We start from the raw sequence: 24,914 nt of genomic DNA, 5'->3' as shown, positions 1-24,914 counted from the left end.
CTGTGGTATATAAACACTGCTTTCTCAGTAGGAGGTGGCTCACTGTATCCACATACCAGTCTAGAGAGCGCAGCAGCTTTCCTTTATTGATACTAAAGGCAACCAAGGACCCCAAATCAGTAGCTTGATGCACCGTCATAAGGGATGTATAATGGCACTGAAATTACTCTGCCCTCTCAATATCGTGTCCTACTTTTTATAGTCACTTGCCAAGATATCAAGTCATTCTTCTTCAGCATTTAGAAACAAGACCTCTTATGAGCAAGCTCTGAGCTTTTGTTACGTTCCAAATATCGGTGAGCCAAAATAGGCCACACCAGAATTGTTTGTTGCTTCTTCCAGGACTTAACTACGCCCTGCTTGGTCACTGATCAGGACATCCCTCTAGTTTTAGAGCCAGCAGGAGATCCAAAGAGCAAGGTAATTTTCACTTTGGCTGCAACATAGGCTGGGGACCCTCAATTCAGCTGCTTTTTCCCTAGAACAGAGAGGACGACCAGCCCTGGTGTGGCCCCAGTTCTTTCTCCTATTATTAGCCTCTCCTTCAAATCATAGTTGAAGGCTTTCTCCTTTAAACTTTCCCCTTACAAAGTTCCTTTCCAGTTCATTCCCTTGCAAGTTTCTCCTTCACGTTTTGAGTCTGCTTCTGTACGTAGTCAGACCTGTTTAATCCAAATCAATTCATAAGTCATTTGTATCTGGATTAATGAAAACTAGAAATTAGATTAACAAGTCATTCTATTGATACATAAGATTAGTTACTGCTAAAATTTTTGAGAGAACCAGACACATGGATGTACCTAACTCAGTTTAACCAGGTCTGATTGAAATGTCATTTGACATTTGTTTTTATTGTATTGAACAGTAACACGTGCTGAAATTCAAGCTTTTTTGAAGCCCCTTTGCTTATTTTAGAAATGTACTAAAATAAGGTTGAAGGTTTCTTTACTTGTGATATCTCTTCACTTTTCGCTTTTCACCATTGAATTGAATGAAGAATGATAGAGTGAAAAATATCACAAGAACTCCTTGGTTCTCAGTTGGAACAGGTGGTTGAAATTCCACAGAAATGGGTAGGTTATGTATGGCTCTACATAGCCAGTAGGTGTGCCACATTTTAACATGATAGCCCATATTTTTCCTCCAGATATATGTACACATCAGAAAATTAGAGTTAAGTATTATGGTTAAGAGATCATATTCAATACAGTAACTAATATCTTTGAGTAACTACTTTTTAATCTAACAGCTTCTGCTTTTCTAACATATTCTCCTTACTGGACTCCCTTTTATGTGTCTCAAGTTCTTATGTAAAACTTCTTCACTGGTTTCCTGTTGACTGCCCATCATATTGTATTAAGTTCATTTTCACATTTTACCATAACAATTTAGCTTGATACTAGAGTGATCTCAGAGAGTATCTGGTGTCTTCTTCCTGTAAGTAACCCTGCGTGGCCTGTGTACCCTATTGAGAATTCCCAGTGTGCTCCAACATTTGGCATGAGAATCTTCATAATATGTTAGAAAGGCAGATTAAATAACCTGAGCAGACCTGGAAATGGGAGAGGAAGAGGAAACTGAGGACTCTAAAGTGCCTAGGAGCTGAAAGCTGGAAAGAGAATAGGTTAAAGGGGACAAAATGGAAAAGGGCATGGGACAAACATTTTAATTTAGCCTGGTTTCCTTCAATTCCTCTTACATTTTCAGCCCACTATCCTGATGTATGCTTTCCAGGGAAGTGTTTTCCCCTCCTTTTTCTCCATTCAATAATTACTCCTTCTCCTGTTCTCTGATCCTGCTAGAGTTCTTTCTTCCATGTTCCAGTTCACCCCCAATTTCCTTCTCTTCCCCTTTCAAGTTCTTTGCATTCTGATTCCCTATACACAGACACATCAGTATGTTTTGCCTTCACTCACCTTGTGTTGAACTTCACTGATCACTTGTGCATGGTAGCCATTTATAATGATAGTTATATTGGTTTTATTTAAAAATTTCAAGGAAGTCACTCAAATATCAACAAACTTGGTAAGGTATTAAGAATGTTGACCACCTTTTAAATCATGTTAATATTTTTAAGCTTTCTAAAGGTTTAAGCACCTAAAAATGTCAATCAGTTCATTGATAGAACTCAAGAACCTATTTTACCATAAGGACCCTGTTGCTAATACAGTGGTTCTAGGTTTCAAAAACTTCTTAGGCTTGTCTCTTAGCAGATGTGCGTCCTATTATTGCCTATGTGTCCTATGATTATTGGCAGTTTAAGCAGCACCTCCCAAAAGACATTTTATCACATTTAAAAAGAAAAAGAATATGCTTGGAGACAAAATAGTTTCCTTGACGATATACTAAATTCAGTCTTACATGAGTTTTGGTTCCTCAACTTCAATTTAAATCCCCCTGTGAACAGGTATAGCAGTAGGCATGAACTCTAACTTAACGAGGAAGAATAATTGGTTAGAACCAACTATGGATCAGTAATAATATGTACACTAATGAGTTGGTGTCCTTGCTATATCTGTTAATTGGGAGATCTGACACAAATTGAGCGGCTATGTAGGTTCCAACCTCTAAGGCAATGATAATCTCTAACCGTGAACTTGTGCTTTACTGTGCCAATCTAAGTGCACTGTTCACCAGTAAAACAAATTACGTTATTTCTGACATTCAATCTAACACACTATCAAATACTTTATTATGCATTTCAGACATAATCTGTCTGCAATAAATGTACATCTTAGAGTTGCCTAAACAGCCATTTATTGTGGCTTCACCATTTAATAAATAAGAAATTACTAATTTTTGTTCTAATAAATATATTTGGCAAATATTTCTAAGTGCTCATTGATTAACCTTTTCTTCTTTACATGTTTTTAGTGCATTTGAAATAGCATATTTTTGTTAGTACTTCAGAATTGCATTTCCAGCCATTCTTGTTGGTTTTCAGGTTGTATGGTTCTGGCCCTCAGTATTGAGAGGCACAATGAGAGTCATAAACAGGCATTTATTTATATGTAAACAATAAGGTAACTTTGCCTTTTTTATGTGTTAGTTGCAATATTGGCTTGTAACATAATTAACTAAGAAAAGCAATTATTCCAAAGAGCAAAATGATAATTTCATTCTAAACACTTGATAAATAACCATATCATTGCCCTATATCATGTGGATGTCTATTAAATTTGTTCTTGTACAGTTCTTTCAGTTGTATTTTGGCTCTTAAATGTTAGTGCAGCCTTAAGAATCTGAGTCACTAGCCCACAATGCAAGCTCTGCAGAGTTTTGGATGATAATGCATCTGTACCCTACAGCGTGTGCTGTTCTAGCACTCTCTACATAATAGCATCAGCAGCTCTTTAAAAAGAAAGTTCTCTTTAAAAAAATTAAGTTAGAGATGTACAACTCATACCATAATATCCATAATTTCATTTTCTATCCACAAAAGGCTAAATAAATCATTTTTGAGAAGAGGCCTTCTCCCTCACTAGACACTTATTTTTCCAATTACATGTCTATTAGATTTTCTACCTGTAACAAAAAGGATTATATTACCTATAAAATGAGTCCTAAAATATATCCCTATCATAATAAAGTGACAACGAAGAATTGCTTACCATAATAAGGTTTTCATCAGTAAATTTGAATCTCTGGTACATTTGTAGTTGTCTCCGCTGCCGCATTGCTAAATTGAAGATAGCTAGAATTTGTGCTGAGCGTTTAATAGGACACTATTTTAAAAAAAAATTTAGGGTCATAATCTAATATTAAGTTTTTAAATACAATTTGGGAAAGGAAAGGTTTCCTGAGAAAAGATAAACAATATTGTATTTCAGATATGAAAACAAGCCTTTTGTCTGTTCTCTGTCCTTTTCTACAGTAAATGTTAGACAGCGATAAATGTCAGATGGCATTATGCACTTTTCGTATTACTACATAAATACACTAATATGGGGAGATAAAAATTGGCTGGCATAGTAAAAGAGGAATCACATTAGAAAGAGAGGCTGGTAAACTTATGAGCTTAGCCCATTTTTTTCCCCAGATCTCTTTCCCATTCATCCCAGTTTCATGCAGCTCCATGTAAATAATACTGCCTTATAAGAATGTCTCCACTTTCTGAAGTGACTTTCATTTTTTAAATTAAGCTGTCAATTGTTTTTGCCAGTGTGAAGAAAACATATCATTTCTTAAACTGTTTTTAAAATCATATTTCTTGCATGTAGCTTCTAAGGAAAAGGCACATAGGAAATGATATTGTTACCATTGTCTTCCAAGAGCCTGGAGCACTTCCTTTCACTCCAAAAAATATCCGATCTCATTTTCAACACGTGTTTGTCATAGTCAAAGTGCATAATCCTTGCACTGAAAATGTGTGCTATAGGTGAGTAGATACTTATTTTTTTATTTTTGCTATTTTGATTCCAATAAAGCATCTTTTTCTAGCAATCTTGTATTTCCAAAGAAGTTGTGTGTGTTTTCTAAATTTCTGTTACATTTCTCTTCTATTTTAGGGTTTCATTTTAAAAGACACATAGAATATAAAACTTAACATATTTGACAGCAGTACACGTTAGCATTTCAGAAAGGATCATTAGTGGTTTAAGTTCAGAGTGCTTTGTCTATATGAAATTGTAGGTACAGTTTTGTAGGCACAATTGAAGATGTGTAGATATTTGTTTAGCTTCTTTGTGAGCGTATAAAGGGCAATCGGGTTTTAAAAATAAGATTTGAAGCTATAGCAATGGAAATAATTTTACTTTTTATTAACTTTCTTTTTAGGGTAGAGCCAAGTCATTTTAGAAGATTATTAATACAAATATAAATCACTGGCAGTGTATTTAGCTGAATATCTATAGGATGTGATCCCAAATTTGACTGTATTTCAATCATGGTTTAAGTGGTCCCTTTATATAGTTTTCAGAGTACTTTGAGATCCTTTCAGATAAATATCAGTTTTGCCAGTGATTTATATATTAATGAAAACCTTTTTTGTTTCAAAATATCTCCCCAAATCTCATTGTCAACACTCTAAAATGAGAGTTTCAAGTGTCTTAAAATCCTATCACTTGGGCTAGGGAATCTCTGTCCGACCAAAAAAACAAGAAAAAACCCTGAGTACTCCCATCATAGACATGTGCCCGGCACTGGTTCTTTTCTCTCTTTCTGTCAGCTTCATGAGCTGGCTAAGGACTGAAATCAGTCAGACTGGTTATTCTTTAGTTTTAAGGCATGTCTCTGAAATAAATAAAAAGCTCTTTGAACTTAAACCACTAATGATCATGACCTACTAAATGAACCTTTTTGAAATGCTAGTGGTGTACTGCTGCCAAATATATTAAGTTTAACATTCTATGTATTTTCAAAGTTGAAATTCTTATCGGCTAATGACAACTTGGTCACTCTTCTTAGTTTTGTTTTAAAACTAATTTCTTTAGTTCTGAGAAATTAATGCCAATATTGGTCTAAGTCCCGCACGTATGTATTTTTACTGTGATAGAAGAGGTAATGTGTATAGTTTCTAGAGTAATCTGTTTCTTCTAGTTCCACAGCTAGGGCAGGGGTTACCGATGTTGGGAGTAAAACAGAAGTCTCAGAGTATGTTGCTCTGCTAGTAACCTGGAACTGGGTCATATCCGTACTGCATGTTGTTTTGATTTTTTTTTTTAAGGAGATGCAGAGAAAAGGTAAAAATTATAAGCCAAGTTTAAGAAGAAATTCTTCAAACCTCTGTCTGTTAGATGTTCTGTCTGTTGTGCCAGCTGCCCACTGTCCAAAGGCCTTTTGTATGAGAGGTTGGCTTCTGGGTCTTGGTTATTTATGAATTTCACCTGAAATACAAGTTTCTTTTTTAAAGTTTTTGCCAGGAATACAGTCATAAATTGTAGAGCTGTCTGATAGATTTTAATGAGTATTTCTTTCCTGGGTATCTGGCTGGTGAGTCTTGCCCACATGCTCAGGGTTTAGCTGATCACCGTGTTTGGGGTCGAGAAGGAATTTTCCTCCAGGGCAGATTGGCAGAAGCCCTGAGGGTTTCTTGTCTTCCTCTGCAGCGTGGGGCACAGGTCACTTGCTAGAGGATCCTCTGCAGCTTGAAGTCTTTAAACCATGATTTGAGGACTTCAGTGGCTCTGACACAGGTTTGATATAGGAGTGGGTGGGTGAGATTCAGTGTGCAGGAGGTCAGACTAGATTATCGTAATGGTCCCTTCTGACCTTAAAGTCTATGAGTCTATGGTGCTATCTGTATTTATTTTAATCCAGTTATGAGTTGCATTACATTTGTTGTTCGTTCTGTCAATTTCAAATAAAATGACAGTGGATCTCCTGGAAGTCCGTAGTCTTTTGAAAATCATTCAATTTTGTTCAAGGGTTGTCTAATAGAGATCTGACATGAAGCAGCAACTCCATGGAATATTTCCCCTTGCTCTCAAGCTTGCAGGATTCTGCAAATTGAGACCCCATGCTGTAGCAGCAGCTGCTCCCGATGGGCCAGATTGTGCCATCTTTACCCTCACTGAATAGGACTTTATTCCATATGTTGTTTCTATTTAAGGAGACTATTTTAGAATAAGATACTACTTAGCAAGGATAAAGGTGGCACTATTTGGCCCCACTACCAGCTCTTGTAAGGAACGGGCAGATACCTATGTATACTGAGGCTATGGAATCTGTTTCCCTCGGCTAGGATGAATCCTTCTCCCTTCCCTATTACATATGGTCTCGGACCCTCTCCATTAGAGGAAGCATGGAACAGAAACTGTGCAATTTGGCAGTTGGCTTTCTGCAGACTTTTTTCTTCCTATAACTTTTTTACTCAAGTATGGGAGGATTTGGACAAATGTGCCAGGTATACCCTATATTTCAAATATTGCCCTCAATTGTATCTGTACTACCTTATCAAAGTCAATGGGATGATATGGGTGTAACAGGGGTTGGGGGGAGTTGGTTCAGTTTGTCAGAGATGGAACAACTGAGTGGAAAAGTAAATAAGATATATTTGCCTTAAGAAAATTCAACTTTAAAGCTCCTTTAAATTAAGGATCTGTCTAAATAACAATACCCCTAGGAAGCATTTTCTATTTATCCCATTGAAAGGAAGAAGAAACAGACACTTTATAAACAGTCCTTCTTGAAATGCTGCAGCTTGGTAAATCCTGGACTTTGTGACTTTTATTAATTCGTATAATTTAGGATTATAAAATAATAAATGGCTTTGTTTTATAAGACTGTCCAATTTTGTTTATACCCATTTTATTTGATCTGCAGATGTGTGCAAATATACAGTAATAGGTTTCCTGTATGTTTCAGATACACAGCTTCCTAATTTCTAAAATTTCTTCTGTCTCAATTTGTACATTGAAACTCACCTGTGTCGATGGGTTATATAGGTCATAGTCCTATAATGAGGTTTTGCTGGTGCAGTTATCCATTTTATTCTTTTTTTATTTCTAGTGTTGGAGTTTCAAGATCAAAAGATGTACCTCCATTTGGTCCACCAATCCCCAAAGGAGTAACTTTCCCAAAATCAGCAGTCTTTAGGGACTTCCTTTTAGCCAAAGTTATTAATGCTGAAAATGCAGCACATAAGTCAGAAAAATTCCGAGCCATGGCCACCAGGACACGACAAGAATACTTGAAAGATCTGGCAGAAAATTTTGTTACTACAGCTACAGTGGATACTTCAGTGAAGTTTAGTTTTATTACTCTAGGTGCAAAGAAAAAGGAGAAAGTGAAACCAAGAAAGGATGCTCATTTATTTAGTGTTGGAGCAATTATGTGGAATGTGATAGCACGGGACTTTGGCCAGTCTGCAGACATTGAATGTCTCCTTGGAATTTCCAATGAATTTATCATGTTGATTGAAAAGGAGTCTAAAAACGTGGTGTTTAACTGCTCCTGCAGAGATGTTATTGGATGGACATCAGGATTAATGAGCATCAAAATCTTTTATGAAAGAGGAGAATGCATTCTTCTGTCTGCAATTGATAATTGTTCTGATGACATCAGAGAAGTTGTTCAAAGACTAGAGGTAAGTCACATTTTTAAATTGATCTACCAAAGCTTTTATTCAGAATTATTCATGTCTATCAGTCTTTGGGAAAGAACTCAAATTTTCCTATATTTAAACTAATATTGCACTTTCCAACTTCAAAGAGCTTTACAAACATTATTCCTCACAACACCATGTGGAATAGATAAATATTGTCATCCTGCTTTTACGGGTGACTAATCGATGCAGTTAATTAAATTGGCTTGTCCAAGGCTACATAGAGTTTTAGTTTTAAAGCCAGGATTAAAACTTGAATTTTTGGTTCCCAGCCCTGTGGTCTAGTGGTCAGAGTACACACCTCAATAAAAATACCTTTAATTTAAAAAAAATAATAATAATAAAATAAAGAATACCCTTTTGAACATGATTGCTACCTAAACAGTGAAAATCCTCTAAATAAAGCAGGGAATATACTGCTTATTTTGCATGGATGAGCTGGAAGAAAATGAAGGCGGCAGTTAGATCAGTTAACACTGACTATCAGAGCTGGTGTAATCTCAGTCAAGACAGGTGGAGCTCAGGCATTCTATGAACTCAAGATCTTAAATTATTTGACTTATAGCTATTACAAATGTGTACTAATGGATTGATACAGGCTGCAGGGTACAAAACATTGAGGTATCACTGCTCTTGTTCCAGTTTGACTTTGACCTTACCCCTTAAATTAAATGAGGTGAGTGGCATAAGCCTTTTTTATATTGAATTGAGGCTTCTATTGGAAAACAATCACTAGACCTATTTTTTTGGAGATTAGTAGAGCTGAAGTACAAGCTATGAAGTGGCCAGGATTAAACTGATGTGTTAAATAAAGGCCTGATGCTGCAAAGTGCTCAGCTACCTTAAATTTTCGAGACTGTTGAGGATGCTTAGTGCTGCACAGGGCTGAGATTAATACCTACCCTGTGTGATGGAGTCTTTCTTCCAGTACAGGTTAATATTTGTAAATATTACAAATATTACTTACCAGTGGGTTAATATTTGTAAATTCATATTGTCATTTGCATTGTATTTACCTTGTTAAGTTCTTAAGATATTGTCATTTTCCTTATACAAATATTTTCCTTCTGAAATATAGAAAAAATGTTCTCTAATTATCATGTTACTGTTGTAAAATTATCACTAATCGGACAGTTATAAATTGGCTCAAAGTTGTGCTGAAAATAAGTTTAATGAACGTTAGTGTCTTATCGCATCACTACATATTGTAACACACATTGTTTGGTGTTTTTTTATTATTATTTTAATAATACTACCTAGCTCTTATATAGTGCTTTTCCTCAGTAGGTTGCAAATCACTTTACAAAGGAAAGTGGTATCATTATCCCCATTTTACGGATGGGGAAACTGATGTACAGAGGGGAAATGACTAGCCCACGGTTACTCAACAGGTGAATGGCAAAGCTGGGAATAGAACCCAGGTTTTTGTAGTTCCATTCTATTAAGTTGCACTGTCTTCATTTACCACTTCTTGAATCTTAAAACATACATGAAATTATAGCAGGTTTGGCAAACTGGAAAGGTATCTACTGAGTCTCTGCAGACAGATCTTCATTATATATGATGTATAAAAACATTTTAGTTTTTGTATAGCATTAGTTGAAATGGTTATCTATGAAAATTATGTCTTTGGAGACATTAATCATTACAACTGACTTCACTCAGTTTGATTCAAATGGCCTTGTATTTCACTCAAATCTAACCATCTGTTACAGTACAACATTATTTACATTTAACTTGAGACTGCTCCTTTTTTGAGGTAATAACCATATTCTCTGCTAAATAAATCTATTGACCTGAAGCCTCAGAGTTAGAAACTTAGGATCTGTCTGCACTGCCCCACGATTCAGTGTTCAGGGGTGAACAGCAGTGCATACCAATATGTTGTGCTGTAACTCCCCTGTGTGGACTCTGTGGGCTCAGACTAAACCTTTGAAAAGGATGACATTGATGCGAACTAGGAACTTTTTAAAAGTGACAGACTCCTGTGGCATGTTATGCATCCAACGAAGTGAGTATTCACCCACGAAAGCTTATGCTCCAATACGTCTGTTAGCCTATAAGGTGCCACAGGACTCTGTCACTTTTTACAGATTCAGACTAACACGGCTACCCCTCTGATACTAGGAACTTTTAGTTTGCGACCACAACATAGGTGCTGACTCTGTGGGTGCTCCGGGGCTCAAGCACCCATGGAAAAAAATACGGAGTGCTCAGTGCCCAAGAGCCATAGTTTTGTACCTGAGGTCTGCTCATGGGGCACGCCCTTGCCACAGAGGGAGCTTGAGTGTGGAATGTGAGTTCTGCGCTGCAAACAGCTTCTGCCCTTGGGACAGGGAGTTTGTTTATAAACAGAGGCAGGGTGATTAAGATAACAAAAGGCTTGTCATTAAATTAAATTAAGGATCATTAGATGATCCTGAAAGCATTGCCAGGCCCTCCAGTTAAAAGGTAGGAAACAAAGGATAGGAATAAATGGTCCATTTTCAGAATGGAGAGAAGTAAACAGTGGTTTTTTCACCCCAGATGGGACTTGAACCCACAATCTCTGATTTATGAGACCAGAGCTGTTCAACATATTCATAAATGATAAGGGAAAAGGGGTAAACAGTGAGGTGGCAAAATTTACAGATGATACAAAAAACAGGAGGACTTGTGGCACCTTAGAGACTAAGGGTATGGCTACACTTGAAGCTTTGAAGTGTGAGTGTGGTCGGAGCACCAGCGCTGGGAGAGAGCTCTCCCAGCGCTGCACGTAAACCACATCCCTTATGGGTGTAGCTTGCAGCGCTGGAAGCCGCGGTCCCAGCTCTGCGGCACTGATTACACTGAGGCTTTACAGCACTGTTTCTTGCAGCGCTCAGAGGGGTGTTTTTTCACACCCCTGAGTGCGAAAGTTGCAGCGCTGTAAAGTGCTAGTGTAGCCAAGCCCTAACACACTTATTTGAGCATAAGCTTTCGTGGGCTACAGCCCACTCCATCTGATGCATAGGATAGCTATGCATCAGATGAAGTGGGTTGTAGCCCATGAAAGCTTATGCTCAAATAAATGTGTTAGTGTTTAAGGTGCCACAAGTACTCTTGCTCTTTTTGCGGATACAGACTAACATGGCTGCTGCTGTGAAAGATGATACAAAATTACTCAAAATAGTTAAGTCCAGAGCTGACTGCAAAATGTTACAAAGGGATATCACAAAACTGGGTGATGGCAACAAAATGGCAGATGAAATTCAATGTTAAATGCAAAGTCCTTAAACAGTTATCAGCAAGGTACATTGAATAACCCTCAAGTACTTCATGTTGATGTTCTCTTGAATTGTGCACTTCCTCTTTCACCCCAGACCTCTCAAATTTGATGCTGTTTGTGAAGGAGTAGTCACTATGGCCTTGGCTACACTGGCACTTTACAGCGCTGCAACTTTCACTCTCAGGGGTGTGAAAAAACACCCGCCGAGCGCTGCAAGATACAGCGCTGTAAAGCCTCAGTGTAATCAGTGCCACAGTGCTGGGAGCGCGGCTCCCAGCGCTGCAAGCTACACCCATAGAGAATGTGGAGTACGTGCAGCGCTGGGAGAGCTCTCTCCCAGCGCTGGCGCTCCAACCACACTCTCCCAGCTCTCTCCCAGCGCTGGCGCTCCAACCACACTCGAAACCTCAAAGCACTGCCGTGGCAGTGCTTTGAAATTTCAAGTGTAGCCATACCCTATGTTGAGTAATCTTTTTTTTTTTTTAAAGCTCCCTTTTCTTTCTCGCCTCTCCCCTCCCCCTTTTTTTTAATTTTATGTATATTTCTCTTTAAAAGTTAATTTGAAAGCTGAATTTTGGAATGCTGGACTCCTTACCCCTGAAACCTTCACACAGGTGCTAAATGTTGGCTTTTAATGGAGAATGTTCTAAACACCCAGACACTCTTTACCTTTAGCTAGTTATTTGATTTATGAAAATCTCAATAGGGGCTCATGCTGTTTAAAAGTGACCGTTACACACATTAACATCTGCATAACATGAGACTCTGGCTGCATAGATCTTAGTGGAGGATCGGACCCCCATACCTGATCAGAGAGCACTGCTGAAGTCAGGAGTCCATCTGTGTGGAGTTCCGTGTATGATTGAGGCATACGATGTCCATCATGTCACATTTTATAATGAATTTATCAGACTTCTATGAATAGAATTCATGCAGGTTAATTCCATTAATGGCTATTAGCCAGGATGGGTAAGGAATGCTTTCCCTAGCCTCTGTTTGTCAGAGGGTGGAGATGAATGGCAGGAGAGAGATCACTTCATCATTACCTGTTAGGTTCACTCCCTCTGGGACACCTGGCATTGGTCACTGTCGGTAGACAGGATACTGGGCTGGATGGACCTTTGGTCTGACCCAGTATGGCTGTTCTTATGTTCTTAGATAAATACCCACCGTCTATAAACCCCTTCCAATCAGCTATCATTCTCCTCTCTTGCCAAAAACGTTGGGAAATAGTAGGCTTTGCAGTGAGCCCAGAAGGCTAATAAGTTTATTATTTTTATTTGTAGTACCATAGTACCTACCAGCCATAGTCATGGAACAGAAGTCAGCTATGCTAAGCACTGTACAGACCCCAAACAACAAGGAGCTTAAAATCAAAGTATAACATAAGACACCAGATGGTTACAGATAAACAGAGGCGTACCAGGAAATAATTATAGTACTGGGCAGTGGTGCCCCGCAAGTTTTTCTTGTAGGTATCATAGCAGAGAAGGGTCTTAAGAAGGGATTTGAAGCAAGATAATGAAGTAGCTTTGTGGATGTTTACAGAGAGCTCATCCCAAACATAAAGGGGTAGCATGGGAAAAAGCCCAAAGGACCCTGTTTGTTTGAAAATATCTCAAATGGGAGATGGAGGCTGGCATTACTGGCTTATGGAGAGTTGAGAAAAGTGCTGTTTTTACTGTTAGTCTGTTTTGTGGTTTTTCAGCATTCAATATTTAATATTTGAAATATGATAAAATATTTTTAAAACTGCAAAACTGGACAATCTGAAGTACACATCTGAACATACGTAAACGCGGCTTCATTCTCCAGCAAGCCTCCCCATTTGATGCAATATAAAAAGCAGAGTACATGTTAGTAGTCACACTGGGACAGGATATTTGGGCGAAAGTTTGTATTGTGGAACCCAAAGGACAAGAGGCACATTTTACTATTCTGAATATCATCTCAGTTCTCCAGTGGGGCTCCCATGCTTGTGCCATGAGTATGTAAGCAGGGCATGCTGTGATGTTGCACTGGAGTGGGGGCTGGCCCTCTAAGAATAAATGGATGACATAATAATTTTTTAAAATGTCCTACTCTAAGGTGTTGAGTTCCACTTTTAGCCTTCCTACTCAGTTGCAGAATTTACTGTTGTACTGACAGCATTTTGTAAAAACATGTCTAGCACCTTTAAAACTTTTGTAAGGAGGTAACAGTAGTGGCTTTGAGCTAGTTACAGTGCAGGCACAAGTTATGCAAAGTTCCTCAAAGCTTTTCCAATCAGTCATTTAGTGGTTAGAGTGAGAGTAGGAGGAGCTGGAATTACTGGCTTCCTTCCCTGGCTCTGCCACGTGCTAACTGTGTAACCTTGGGCAAATCACATAATCTGTGTTCCAGCTTTCCCCTTTTTCAAATACAGTTATTTCTCTTATAGGAATGTTGTGAGACTTAATTCTTTGTCTGTAAAGCACTTGGAGATCCTTCAATTAAAGCAATTAATAAAAGGCAAAACATATATATAACACTAATTTTAACTTATGACTAGAAACTAAAAGAAGGTTGGAGTTTAGAAGGTTTCTAACCGTCGGAAGAGTAAGGTTCTGGAACAGCCTTCCAATAGGAGAAATTGAGGCAAACAACTCAAGTTTTAAGATGGAGCTTAATAAATTTATGAATGGGACTATGACTGGGTTGCTTGTGATAGCAGGGGACAGGACTCCAGTCCTGTAACCTGTGTTATGACCTAAGCCAGAATTTGACCTTCAATCTCCAAATATTAGTGCACTAATGTATTGCACAAACTACTGAATTGTCCCTGGATTGCTTTACCATTTGTGAAACTGTTCAATTTTATGTAGTATGAAAAAAGAAATCCCTGTAGTAAAAGCTAAAATTTCAGTTTACTTGATTATTCCATATAATGCCAGAATAACTTCCAATTAAGTATGAAAGATATCAGTTCTCTTCTCTCAATTCCCAATGAAATAATCAATCTTCTCTCATTTGTAGCCAAGCCTCCATCTGGAGATGGCAATGGCATGGATGTCATAGATCAGAATCTGATTGCTAGAGCAAAAGAAATACATTATCTTATTTTGTTAGTGTTGGAGGATGAGAATCTGTTGGAACTGAAAAAATTTCACTTGATTTTACTCATTTTAAATTTCAAGGTGGTTATTTTCCTGAAGAAAAAACCCCACTACACACCTGCAGTCAATCAGCTAACAAAAAATGAAGTAATTGACAGGTTTGCATTTTGCTTGCCCTGTGTTTTGAAACTAAGACAGCTGCGAAGTATTCAGTAAGATATAAATGTCTTTGCATTGGAAAAAAATAAGAATTTGACACAGGACAACTAGTTGTTCCAGGGAGGTCAAATTTTAGGACTCTGAAGATCTTCATTTATTTTGCTCTATGCGGAAACCTGTGGTCAACCATAAATGACAAAATGATTTTTAGTCACCTATTAGTATGTTAAGAGTATTGCACATGAAACCAAACATAGCTTTATTATGTCAGAAAATAGATCGTTTCATGTTTCCAAAGAAATCAGCCTATAAAGACAGTAGCATAACAATCTGATACTCCTTTAGATAGTCACCAGAGGATGTGAAACAACGGAAATGACCCTACGGAGGAATGGGTTGGGCCAGCTTGGATTCCACGTTAACTTCGAAGGAATAGTAGCAGATGTGGAGCCATTTGGTTTTGCATGGAAGGCAGGCCTAAAGCAAGGGAGCCGTCTAGTTGAGATCTGTAAAGTGGCTGTGGCAACCTTGACTCATGAACAAATGATTGACCTTTTACGCACATCGGTGACAGTAAAGGTGGTGATTATTCAGCCACATGAGGATGGATCACCTAGAAGGTAACAAGCAATAGTCCTTAATGTGACATTTCCAACTGTCTTTTCTTTGCTGGTGCTTATTATTTGGCTTTTTAACAAGTGCTGTCTTTGGTAAAGACCCTTAGGAAATGGATATTGTCTCTCATATTTGGTAATAATGGGATTGTGGTGTTAAAGCAATTCAGAAAAAAAGAGCCATTACCTTGTAATAGAAGATAAAATGTGATCCTTTATGCAATTTAATGGGAAACTGACTTTAGTTTACTTCTTATCCTCTCAAGCCTTATAAACTGTAGCATGACTGAACAATTTTAAAAATTGGTTGTGACTTCTCTTCCACAGGAGACAGTTTTATTCTATTTTAATATTAGTTTTGTAAATTAGGAAACCTTGCCTGAACAATATACTCTTATTTCCTTTGAGGTTTCTTTAACTTCTAACTATTGAGATAGGGGACTTTTATTTTAACCTGTGATTAACAGAGAAACATTGGATATGAGAGAGATATGGGATCATGCCACAGCTTCTTTCCCGTTCTCCGTAAATAGCTGCTCTAAGTCATTCACATTAACTGTTGAATCATATCAGTTGAATCATTAGCTAAAACTAAAATCTTGCTGTAACATGAAATAAATGGGTCATGCTTGGGAAAAGAACATAAGAAAAGATGACTGTATCATTCTTTCTGTGGGTGGGGTGCAATGCCTGCCAGTGCCTCCCTTTGATTAGGGTGCTGTTCGTGGCTGGAAGATTTTTGCCTTGTTGCCACCTTTTGAATAAAAGTACATCAGCTGACAACTTACATTCAAAACTTCACAAAAATCCAATCTTATTTCACTCATCCTTTACCTATGCACCATGAGTTTGGCTAATGAGTCTGAATTAGAAGTGTGCTTCAGTAAATTGAATTACTTGCTTGTCTCCTTAAATCTTCTGTTGATATTCTTTTAATTTAACAAAGGGAAAAAAATAGGCATGCTGCTCTTGGCATGAAAATCAGCCATACATTTTTACAGCATATACAGTGATGAGAGTTATTGGCAAGCTATGTATGAATGCTGATGTGTTTGTTCTCCAGTCAGTTATTGGACGGATGAATGACACAAAAAGTTCTCCTCCCTGCCATAACCTGCACCTTCAAGTTTTGGGTTCCTTTTGGGCGGGAGGTGGGGGGAGAGAGAGAGACAGACAGACGTACACACCCCTCTGTTTTCACTACTTGCATATAATTTGTAGTTAAATGTCTCTCTGCTTAGCTCAGCTTTTCTCTCCATCTGCTTCTGAATATGAATTTTCACTGTCTTGTGTCGTGCACATTCCCAAGCTGATTACGAAATATAAGCCTAATGAGCTGATTCATTATACTTAAGATAAAATGTATATTTTATAGTGCTTGGTAGAATTATGTATTGTTTATGAGCAGTTTTTACATATCATGTGATACATTTTTTTCAGTTAAAATTATGAAGTCAAAATTCAGTATAATACACTAAGAGATGCATTGCATCTGCTCTATCTGTAAGTTAGAATTCTAGCTGTGTGCCGCTGAACCGGAAAGAAAACTTCAAAGCATCTCCTGGGGAACCAAAATATAGATTCTTCACATCTTTCAGAACTGGGTATCTAATCACTACTTAAAAATAAATTGAAGATTACTTTTAAATTTACAGTCTAGCTGTAAAATGTGTAAAGCACCAGTGCTTTATTAAAATAAAAAGCCATGTAATCAAAAATAAAGTTACAAAAGAAATGGGACTCTTCGCTCCTGCCTTTTCTATTCACTGGGCCCAGTTCTGATCCCACTGAAGTGAAAATCCCAAGATTTTCAAAAGTGTGACTAGTGATTTGGGGAACAATTTGAGATGCCTGAAAGGGGCCTGATGTGCAGAAATTGCTGAGAACCCACCCTTTCCCAAAATTGATAATTGAAAGAGAATAGACAGACAAGAGCTGGGGGAAAGGAACACAACGGTTGCAGGAACATTAACAGTGTTGAGCAACTCTTCCTGCACCCAGCAGTTTAGATGCCTTTCAATTTGCTATATGATACATTTAAATGCAACAGTTCAGGGGCACTCAGTTTATTATCTCCCTTAAGTGTTGTCTAATACACTTCAAGTTTTGATCTTAAGGATCTGGCTGCAGACCAAGGGCGTTTACATGCACATGTTTTGGCAAATCCCTAGTGAAATGCTCCCTGTGCTAGAGTTCCAAGGTAGGCTACTCCTTGCAGCAGGGAGCATAGATGAAGATTTATTGTATGTGTTCTTAGAAATAATATACAATCAGTTTGCTATGACCCCACACATCTTGCTCTTTCTCGTCCCTCCTTGCTTGACGGGCAACGAATGATTCTTTAGTTTTGTCTACCTCTAGTCACTTAGACCATATCTCCTCCCCTTTCTCCTCCAGGCTCCTTGAAAAAAAGTAGCACAAGGAAACTGTCACTATTCAGGGCAGTTGTTTTAAAAAAAACTTTCTCCAGTGTTTCATAATTTCTCTTAGAATAAGCAGAAATGAGAAGGGTGCTTTCCCCAAGGATATTTCTCAAGGACCATGAGTATGCTAGCTTCAGGGATACAAATATGAGCCTCCATCCTCATTTTCTTTTGTTCCTTGTGGGATACCCACTGCATCCGGCACAACACTAGCTTCTGGGGTAAATCAAAGAACTTCTGTGAGCCAGCATGGTCTCAGGCATACATGCAGCCCAAGGCAAAGCCTCTTCTGGGAATTTTATGCTTTTTGGGAGACTGTGGATGTGAACAAGTCTTTAGACAGGCTAATGAATGAGCATTTTAAATTAGAGAAACGCTGCATGCTTGTTTAACCTCCCTTTTGGTTGATCCCACTGAGGTATGTCTGCATTTGAATTGGAAAGTGTGATTCCCAGCTAATGTAGACATACCCATGCTAGCTCTTCTCGAGCTAGCATGCTGAAAATAGCAGTATGGCTGGGGTAGCTTGAGCAGCAGGTTGGACTAGCCACCAGAGCACATACATACTCAGGGAACCTGTGTATGTTTCTTGAGCAGCTCGCCTGAGCTGTTGCCGGTGCTACACCAGCCACACTGCTGTTTTTAGATGCTGGCTCTAGCAGAACTATAGTGAGTGTGTCTGCGCAAGCTGGGAATCACACCTCCCAGCTCAGATAAAGATGTAGCCCATGAAAACATGGTCATCTATTCCATTAGAAACCAATATCTCTTCCAAAGATACCTGCATTCAGATGATTGAGGAGACTGTAGTAATTTTGAACTATCTGCAACCCTGTTGAGCCCTAATGCTTAGGCTGTGTATATTTGGAGGGCATGCATGGAACTGGGGAGGTGGGGCGGGGGGGGAATCTTAGATAATGTAGAGCAATTCCAGCTCCCTTAAGAGTCATCATGAAGCAACTGAGTATTTTTTGTCAGCAGTCATGCCTCTTAATGACATTCTGCTACGTTTCCTGGATGTTCTTTACAAGTGTTTTAGAAATGATAGTGTGATACCTTTTAGCTTAGACATTGAGCAGAAAATTTTTTATGCAGTGAAATAATAGGTTATCTTCTTTAAGGAGTTTTTAATTGTTTGGAAATTGCCTGGACACTTTTTTATAAACCATGTGATTAGAGCTATTTGGAATGTCCCAACAAGTCCAGAGTTCCAGGATGGGTAGGTATTTAAAACTATTAATAGTTTCCAAAAACTTAGTAGGCACAAGACTGGAAGTAAAGTGGCTGAACCAGTTTGTAGGATGTCAGAAGTTCAGGATGGAAACTATGTATTAATCTCTTCTAGAACTATCCCCTGAAGACTCTCTGGAATTAATCTGCAAGAAAGATGCATATCTATAAATCCTGATTCATGCATTTCAGGGTGGTTCAGCCCTACTTCTAGTACTTGATCCTTTCAATGCTTTTGATTACTGCCTAAGGATCTTCCTGTAAACCGTGATGTAGTAGTGGCAGTAATTCTCCTGGGAGGGAGAGTATTTGTATGATGGGTTGGACCTCCCCACTAGTCCAGGATGCCACCTGATGTACTGGGGTTTCACTGAGCTGCCTGCTCCATTAGCCTGGGCTCCATCTCCCTGTTTTGCTGAATCAGGCTTTCCGGCCTCTGACAGCACGCACACACAGGTAGGGATGCACCAGCTGTAGAATCTCACACACTCAGCATGCAGCTCTCTATGGGAAGATTCAGCTAGGAAATTGCCCAGGACTCAAGTACACCCCCCCTTTTGGGGAGTAAACCCAAGATAATATTGTCTTGCACTGTACAGAAAAGTCTTCACAGCACAAGCTCATAAAAATTTGCCCTCTTCCTCTGTGTGGAGAGAGAGAGATGCACAGCTTCTTGCCCCTCCCAGATACGAATTGCACAAATTGAGTTATGTTATAAACAAGAAATAAGTTTATTCACTGTAAAAAGGCAGATTTTAAGTGATTATAAGGGATAGCAAACAGAACAAAGCAGACTACTAAGCAAATAAAACAAAACGTGCACACTGAGCTTAAGATCTTGAAGAGACTGGTTTCAAGAAGTAATTTCTCACCCTAAATGTTGCTTTTGGGCCGACTGCAGAAATTCTTGAAGGTTAGCTACCTTTCTTGCAGCTTAAATCCTCAGGTATTTTATTCACAGACTAGATCCCTTTTCCAGCCTGGGTTCAGTACTCCTCCCTCTTTCCCTTTGTCCTTGTTCCTTAGGTGTTTCCAGCAGTCACTGTGGCTGGGGAGTCAGTGAAGGGTGAACCTAGATCAACTTACTCCTCAGCCTTAAATAAAATTTACATAAGGTGGGAATCTTTTGTTTCCCAGTCTTGACCTCCCCCTTCTTTTAGTGGAAAAGTACTAGAAGTCCAAGATGGTGTTTTAGTACCAGGTAACATGACCACATGACCTAGTAGTGTCACCGCAAGGTCTCTCCCAGGGAGGAGAGAGATGAGTATCTTCAAAGTCTTATTGTTTCTTCCTAATGGACCTTCAAGGCTGATGGCCAGTTGTCTGGTGGGTGTTTCCCAAGTACACTCCGAGTTATAATTGTTACATAGTCAATATTCCTAACTTTAAATACAGAAATGATACATGCAGACAAATTGGATATCATTCAGTAAATCATAACCTTTCCAATGATACCTTACAAGACCCATCTGTCATTAAAATATGTGTTTGCCATATCCATATCATAAGTATATTTCCATAAAGAATATGTGGTGTAACGTCACAACTTGTCATACCTTGTTTAGAGTTTTGGCTCATCGGAACATGGTCATCTTGTTTCAGCAGTCTGCTTTTGTGAAAACAAGGTCAAAAGCTAGTTTTGGTTTCTGGACCTAGTGATGAAAGTGTTTTTAGTTTTTTAAATCTCATTTCCTTTCAGTAGAAGTCATTGGTGGGAGCAGGAACTAGTCAGATTCAACAAGCGTTTCCATCCCTGGAAAGACTCATTCAGCAGATTGAGATGCAAAAGCCTCTTCTCCTCACTCCTGGAACTGATTGTGACTTGGTCTTAGCTACACCTGAGGAGCCACTAGCAGATTTTTTTGACTTTAGGAGTGTAGTTATTTGAATTAGAGGAGAAATAAGCTCCACCAAAAGATGAAAAGAGATAGCATCTAACAAAATATGCCCCAGGTGGTTCCAATTCATGTGTAATTGATAACAGATACCAGTATCTTGGCTTGGGCAGCCTGAATAAACCATAAGATGGCACCAGGTATTTGTGTGGAGTTGTCTCTGATGAATGCCATTGAGCACAAAAGAGGTACGCCCTCTGCACCATGGGAGAGAATCCTTTTATTATCAAATCTTTGTCAGAACCAGCATTGTGGCAGCAGTAGCTTACATAAATCAGCAAGGGGTTCTCAAAATACATTTCCTGTCAAGAGGAGTTTCTTTCCGTTACGGGGCATAATCAAACCTTTGCTTCATTCAGGTTTTGCATGTCTAGAGGGAGGATGGTGAAGAAGCAGAGAGGTTTCATACATATTTTTGCATTATTTCATTTAACCTATGCTTCTGTCATGAGATTTTGCTCATTAGAGAGAGTTTATTTTCCAACTCATATTTAATTTAAAGAAGAAAAAATGACCAGAAGGAAAAAACATTTTCTTCCGATGCATGATACACCTCTGTCCTGATATAACATGAATTCTGATATAATGTGGTAAAGCAGTGCTCCGGAGGGGCAGGGCTGCGCACCCCAGCAGATCAAAGCAAGTTTGATATAATGCGTTTTCACTATAACACGTTAAGATTTTTTGGCTCCCGAGGACAGGGTTATATCAAGGTAGTGGTGTACTTTATTTCATGAAGTTTCTATGTATATATGGGGGTGATCCTGGAGAACTATAGTCAACACTTTTAAAAAATCAAATTCTAATAATTGTATGGCAGAAGACATAAGTTTACCTTTGACTTGTGTCTGGCCTATTTTTGTCATCTTGTATTTTAATCTCATTTCCTATGAAAGCACTGTAGTTTAAATGACATTTTATGAACGTGTAATTAAATACAAAGAAAATCAGAGGTTTTGAATTCTACCATTAGATGTATCTTAAATTTATCTCAGATTAGCTATCATTAAGACGTTGATATTCATTAACCGCTCTATTTCTACTAGCATCAAAGTACAAATAGAAATTTTGGCTCTGAATGAGAATATACATCTAATCTTAGCTAAGAAAATCGCATTTGTTTCATAGAACAACCATCTAGCATTTTATTAAAGCCCCTTTTTCAGTTACTGAGAGAATCAACTGATTCCTCCCTGGCTTGAAAGGGAAGCAGTTTTCACTTAAAGCTGTTGACTGCTGAGTTTTAGGAATAAAGAGCAGTAAGAACTTCCTCTTTGGGAAGGAGGGGTGCTTATTAGCACCGGCATCTTGCTGGGATCAAGTTCTGGAGTGAGTTTACTTGCATTGGATATGACTGCCATGTAGAAGTTTGGGAATTACACTCTTCAAATGAAAATGATAGTTTAAAGTTTGGAAGGGTGTTTCCAAAGCAGTCCAGTCCCAGACCTTAACTGTTTTAGTTTGATTTTAAATAGGGATGATGGCTTACCTGCGATGCAGCCTTTAGTCCCCCACCATTATAAATTTTTAATTACACCTTGTAAGTATGAACACATCTAGAATATTAACACACTGAATCATTAACTATGAGTTTTTATTTTTAATATAAGATCATTTGCAACATAATTCTTTCCAGCACACAGAGAGATGCCTTGGAATCTTGCTCATATTTAAAGATGGTTGTATGGGTGAGGAGGGGAGAATTATTCAATGCAATATATCAGACTGCTACTGTCAACACATTCATATAATAGATGTTTTCCATCACTTATTCATTTCTGCCAGTAGATCATTGCATGTTGACTCCCTGCGCTTCTGCTCTACTTGAGAGCAGAAGTCTGCCTGCAAAATCAATCACAGGATCAGAGCCTAAGTTTACTAATTAGCAAAAATAATAAACTTGTTTTAGACGTTGAAATTGACAGAACACTTACCACCTTGTTTTCTTCAGCTATTAAGTCATTATGCGCAGATTGGGATATCACAAATATTTGCATGGCAACACACTGATGTTCATCCACAGAGGAGAAACTGCTGAATACCTTCTGTTCCAGTAGAGTGTAAGAACACGCAAGACAATGCATTAGTTTTTGTATAAATGTTCATATTTCAGGTTTGCTTCAGTAGGACTCTATCTTTAAGAAGATTTTGTGCCTTGCTGCTCTTATTGTCAGTGTGCCCAGTGTTGTCATAGCAATGCTTAGAACTATGCACACGTTGTCACAGTAAAATAATGAACTGAATTTTAACTTGCATTCCTTGACATTATCACAATAGTGCTCAGAGATTATACCACATGCTTTGATCAGCCAAGCCAAATCAATGAGTTCTTCCTTCTAGTTCTAAGTCCCTTTTAAACTATGAGCTTCTATAACTACTATGAAATGGTGGCTTAAAATCTGAGAACAAACAAATTCAAAACAAACAGCATTCAGATGGACCAGGAATAGAAACATAAGAGTAGCCACTGTGCCAGAATGGTTTCAGCAGCAGTAGTTTCCAGTGACTGGGTCTGTGAGTGAGTTAATGGCTTGGAGTGACTTTGGGGATTTATAGCTGCTGCTGGTATACTCAGCTCCAACAGTTCTGAAATATTTGTTGTTTTTGAGTTTTGTGGCTGTTCCTGAACTTTCTTGGAGTTATCATCAAACCCTGCTGAGACTTTTACTCTTTTTCCTTTAAGAATTTTTCTAAAGCTGTCTGCCAATTAAATTGAGAATTGTATAATTTTTTTTTTTTAAATCCTGATGTCAGTCTGTGAATTCCTGGGGTTTAAGATCAGGGAGAATTATTTCTCTAAGATCAGTCCTTTAGGCTATTAATAATTTGTAATCTCATACTGATGGCCATTATGCATGACTGACTGCACTGAAGGCTAAAGCAGAAAAATGTGAAACTCTCTGAAACCGTAACTGATAGTTTTGTTTATACAAATTGAGCTCAAAAGTACCAAGGCTTTAAGTGGAGTTTTAATTGTGGCCAATGCTACAAGACTGAAATGCTTGAAAATATCTGAGACTTGTAATTTGAGAGTACTAGATTTTTCAGAGGCAACAGAAGGAATTGACTGTAAGGAAACGTAAGAAAATAATGATGACCATACTAGTTCAGACCAATGGCCCCTCTACCCAAGTATCCTGTCTTCCGAGCATGAGGTTGCGTCCCTGACCATCTTGGCTAATAGTCATTGTTAGACCTATCCTCCATGAACTTTAGCTTATTCTTTTTTTTAACCCAGTTATACTTTTGGCCATCACAACGTGCTCTGCAATGTGTTCCACAGGCTGGCTGTGCACTGTGTGAAGAAGCTCTTCCATATGTTTGTTTTTTAACCTGCTGTTTGTTAATTTCATTGGGTGAGCCCTGGTTCTTGTGCTATGTGAAAAAGTAAATAACACTTCTTTATTCATTTTCTCTACACCATTCATAACTGCTGTTTGCAAAAGTTAAAGCTGCCTTATCTTGAAGCCTTTTTTCCCCCCCCTGGATATTTCTGCATTGAAATGAGTATGAAAGGACTATCATGGAGAATACAGATATATCAAACAGGAATTTGATTTTATAAAGTTATATGTATTACAGTAAATGAAATAGCTTATACTATTGTATCTAACTTAGCTTTCTGCATTTTCTTCCCAAAAGCTTTATCTGTTTTTGTAAACCAGGGGAAGAAATATATAAGTTGCTAATTCGGACTTGATTTTCTCTCTTTTAACTATCATGTAATTAACAAACTTCTTGGTATGTCTAAATTCTGGAAGGGAAAATTATGTAATTTGAGTGAGAACTTAATAGTTTTTGTTCTGTAACTTGGAATTTTGCTCAGTTTGATGTATCCATTGTTACATTTTGAAAGTGTTATTGCATGTTACCTTGTAATACCAGTATTTTACTTGTTTTAACAACCATACTTAAAAGAAACACAAATTACTTCCCTTGGAAGTGAGCCTTTATTTCAAAGGATCTGTTTTTTTCCAGTAGATAAATACAATATGCTTACAGGGTGAAATGATTGCTAAAAGCAAATGACCCATACTGAAACTTCTTGCAGCTGCAAATAGTGTGTGAATTGCTGAAGGTACTGTATATATATATAATGCATTAGAGACCTAGTTTGTTTAATGAACCAGATCCTTCGCAGTCATTTAATTGCTTCTGCAATTGATTCTAGTTAAATAAAACACCCTTGTTTCATCCCTTTTATTGAAGCAGCAATAATGGTGAAGAT

The 24,914-nt window shown here is 38.1% G+C and overlaps 1 protein-coding gene across 9 annotated transcripts in view; it reads left to right on the top strand.

Moving 5' to 3' along the window:
- SIPA1L2 (signal induced proliferation associated 1 like 2) overlaps positions 1-24,914 on the top strand; it is a 250,453-nt gene that overhangs the window by 158,610 nt on the left and 66,929 nt on the right. For 7 of the 9 annotated variants that reach the window (XM_030556899.1, XM_030556897.1, XM_030556898.1 and 4 more), the window contains 4 exons: positions 343-420; positions 4,221-4,378; positions 7,450-8,026; positions 14,870-15,144. In XM_030556899.1, coding sequence (XP_030412759.1) covers positions 343-420; positions 4,221-4,378; positions 7,450-8,026; positions 14,870-15,144 — 1,088 coding nt within the window. The remainder of the gene's footprint in view (positions 1-342; positions 421-4,220; positions 4,379-7,449; positions 8,027-14,869; positions 15,145-24,914) is intronic. The other 2 variants (XM_030556901.1, XM_030556900.1) reach the window with 1 other exon arrangement.

The sequence above is a fragment of the Gopherus evgoodei genome, chromosome 3 (genome assembly GCF_007399415.2).
Source record: "Gopherus evgoodei ecotype Sinaloan lineage chromosome 3, rGopEvg1_v1.p, whole genome shotgun sequence".
NCBI lineage: Eukaryota > Metazoa > Chordata > Testudines > Testudinidae > Gopherus > Gopherus evgoodei.
This window is presented reverse-complemented; position numbering and strand designations above follow the sequence as displayed.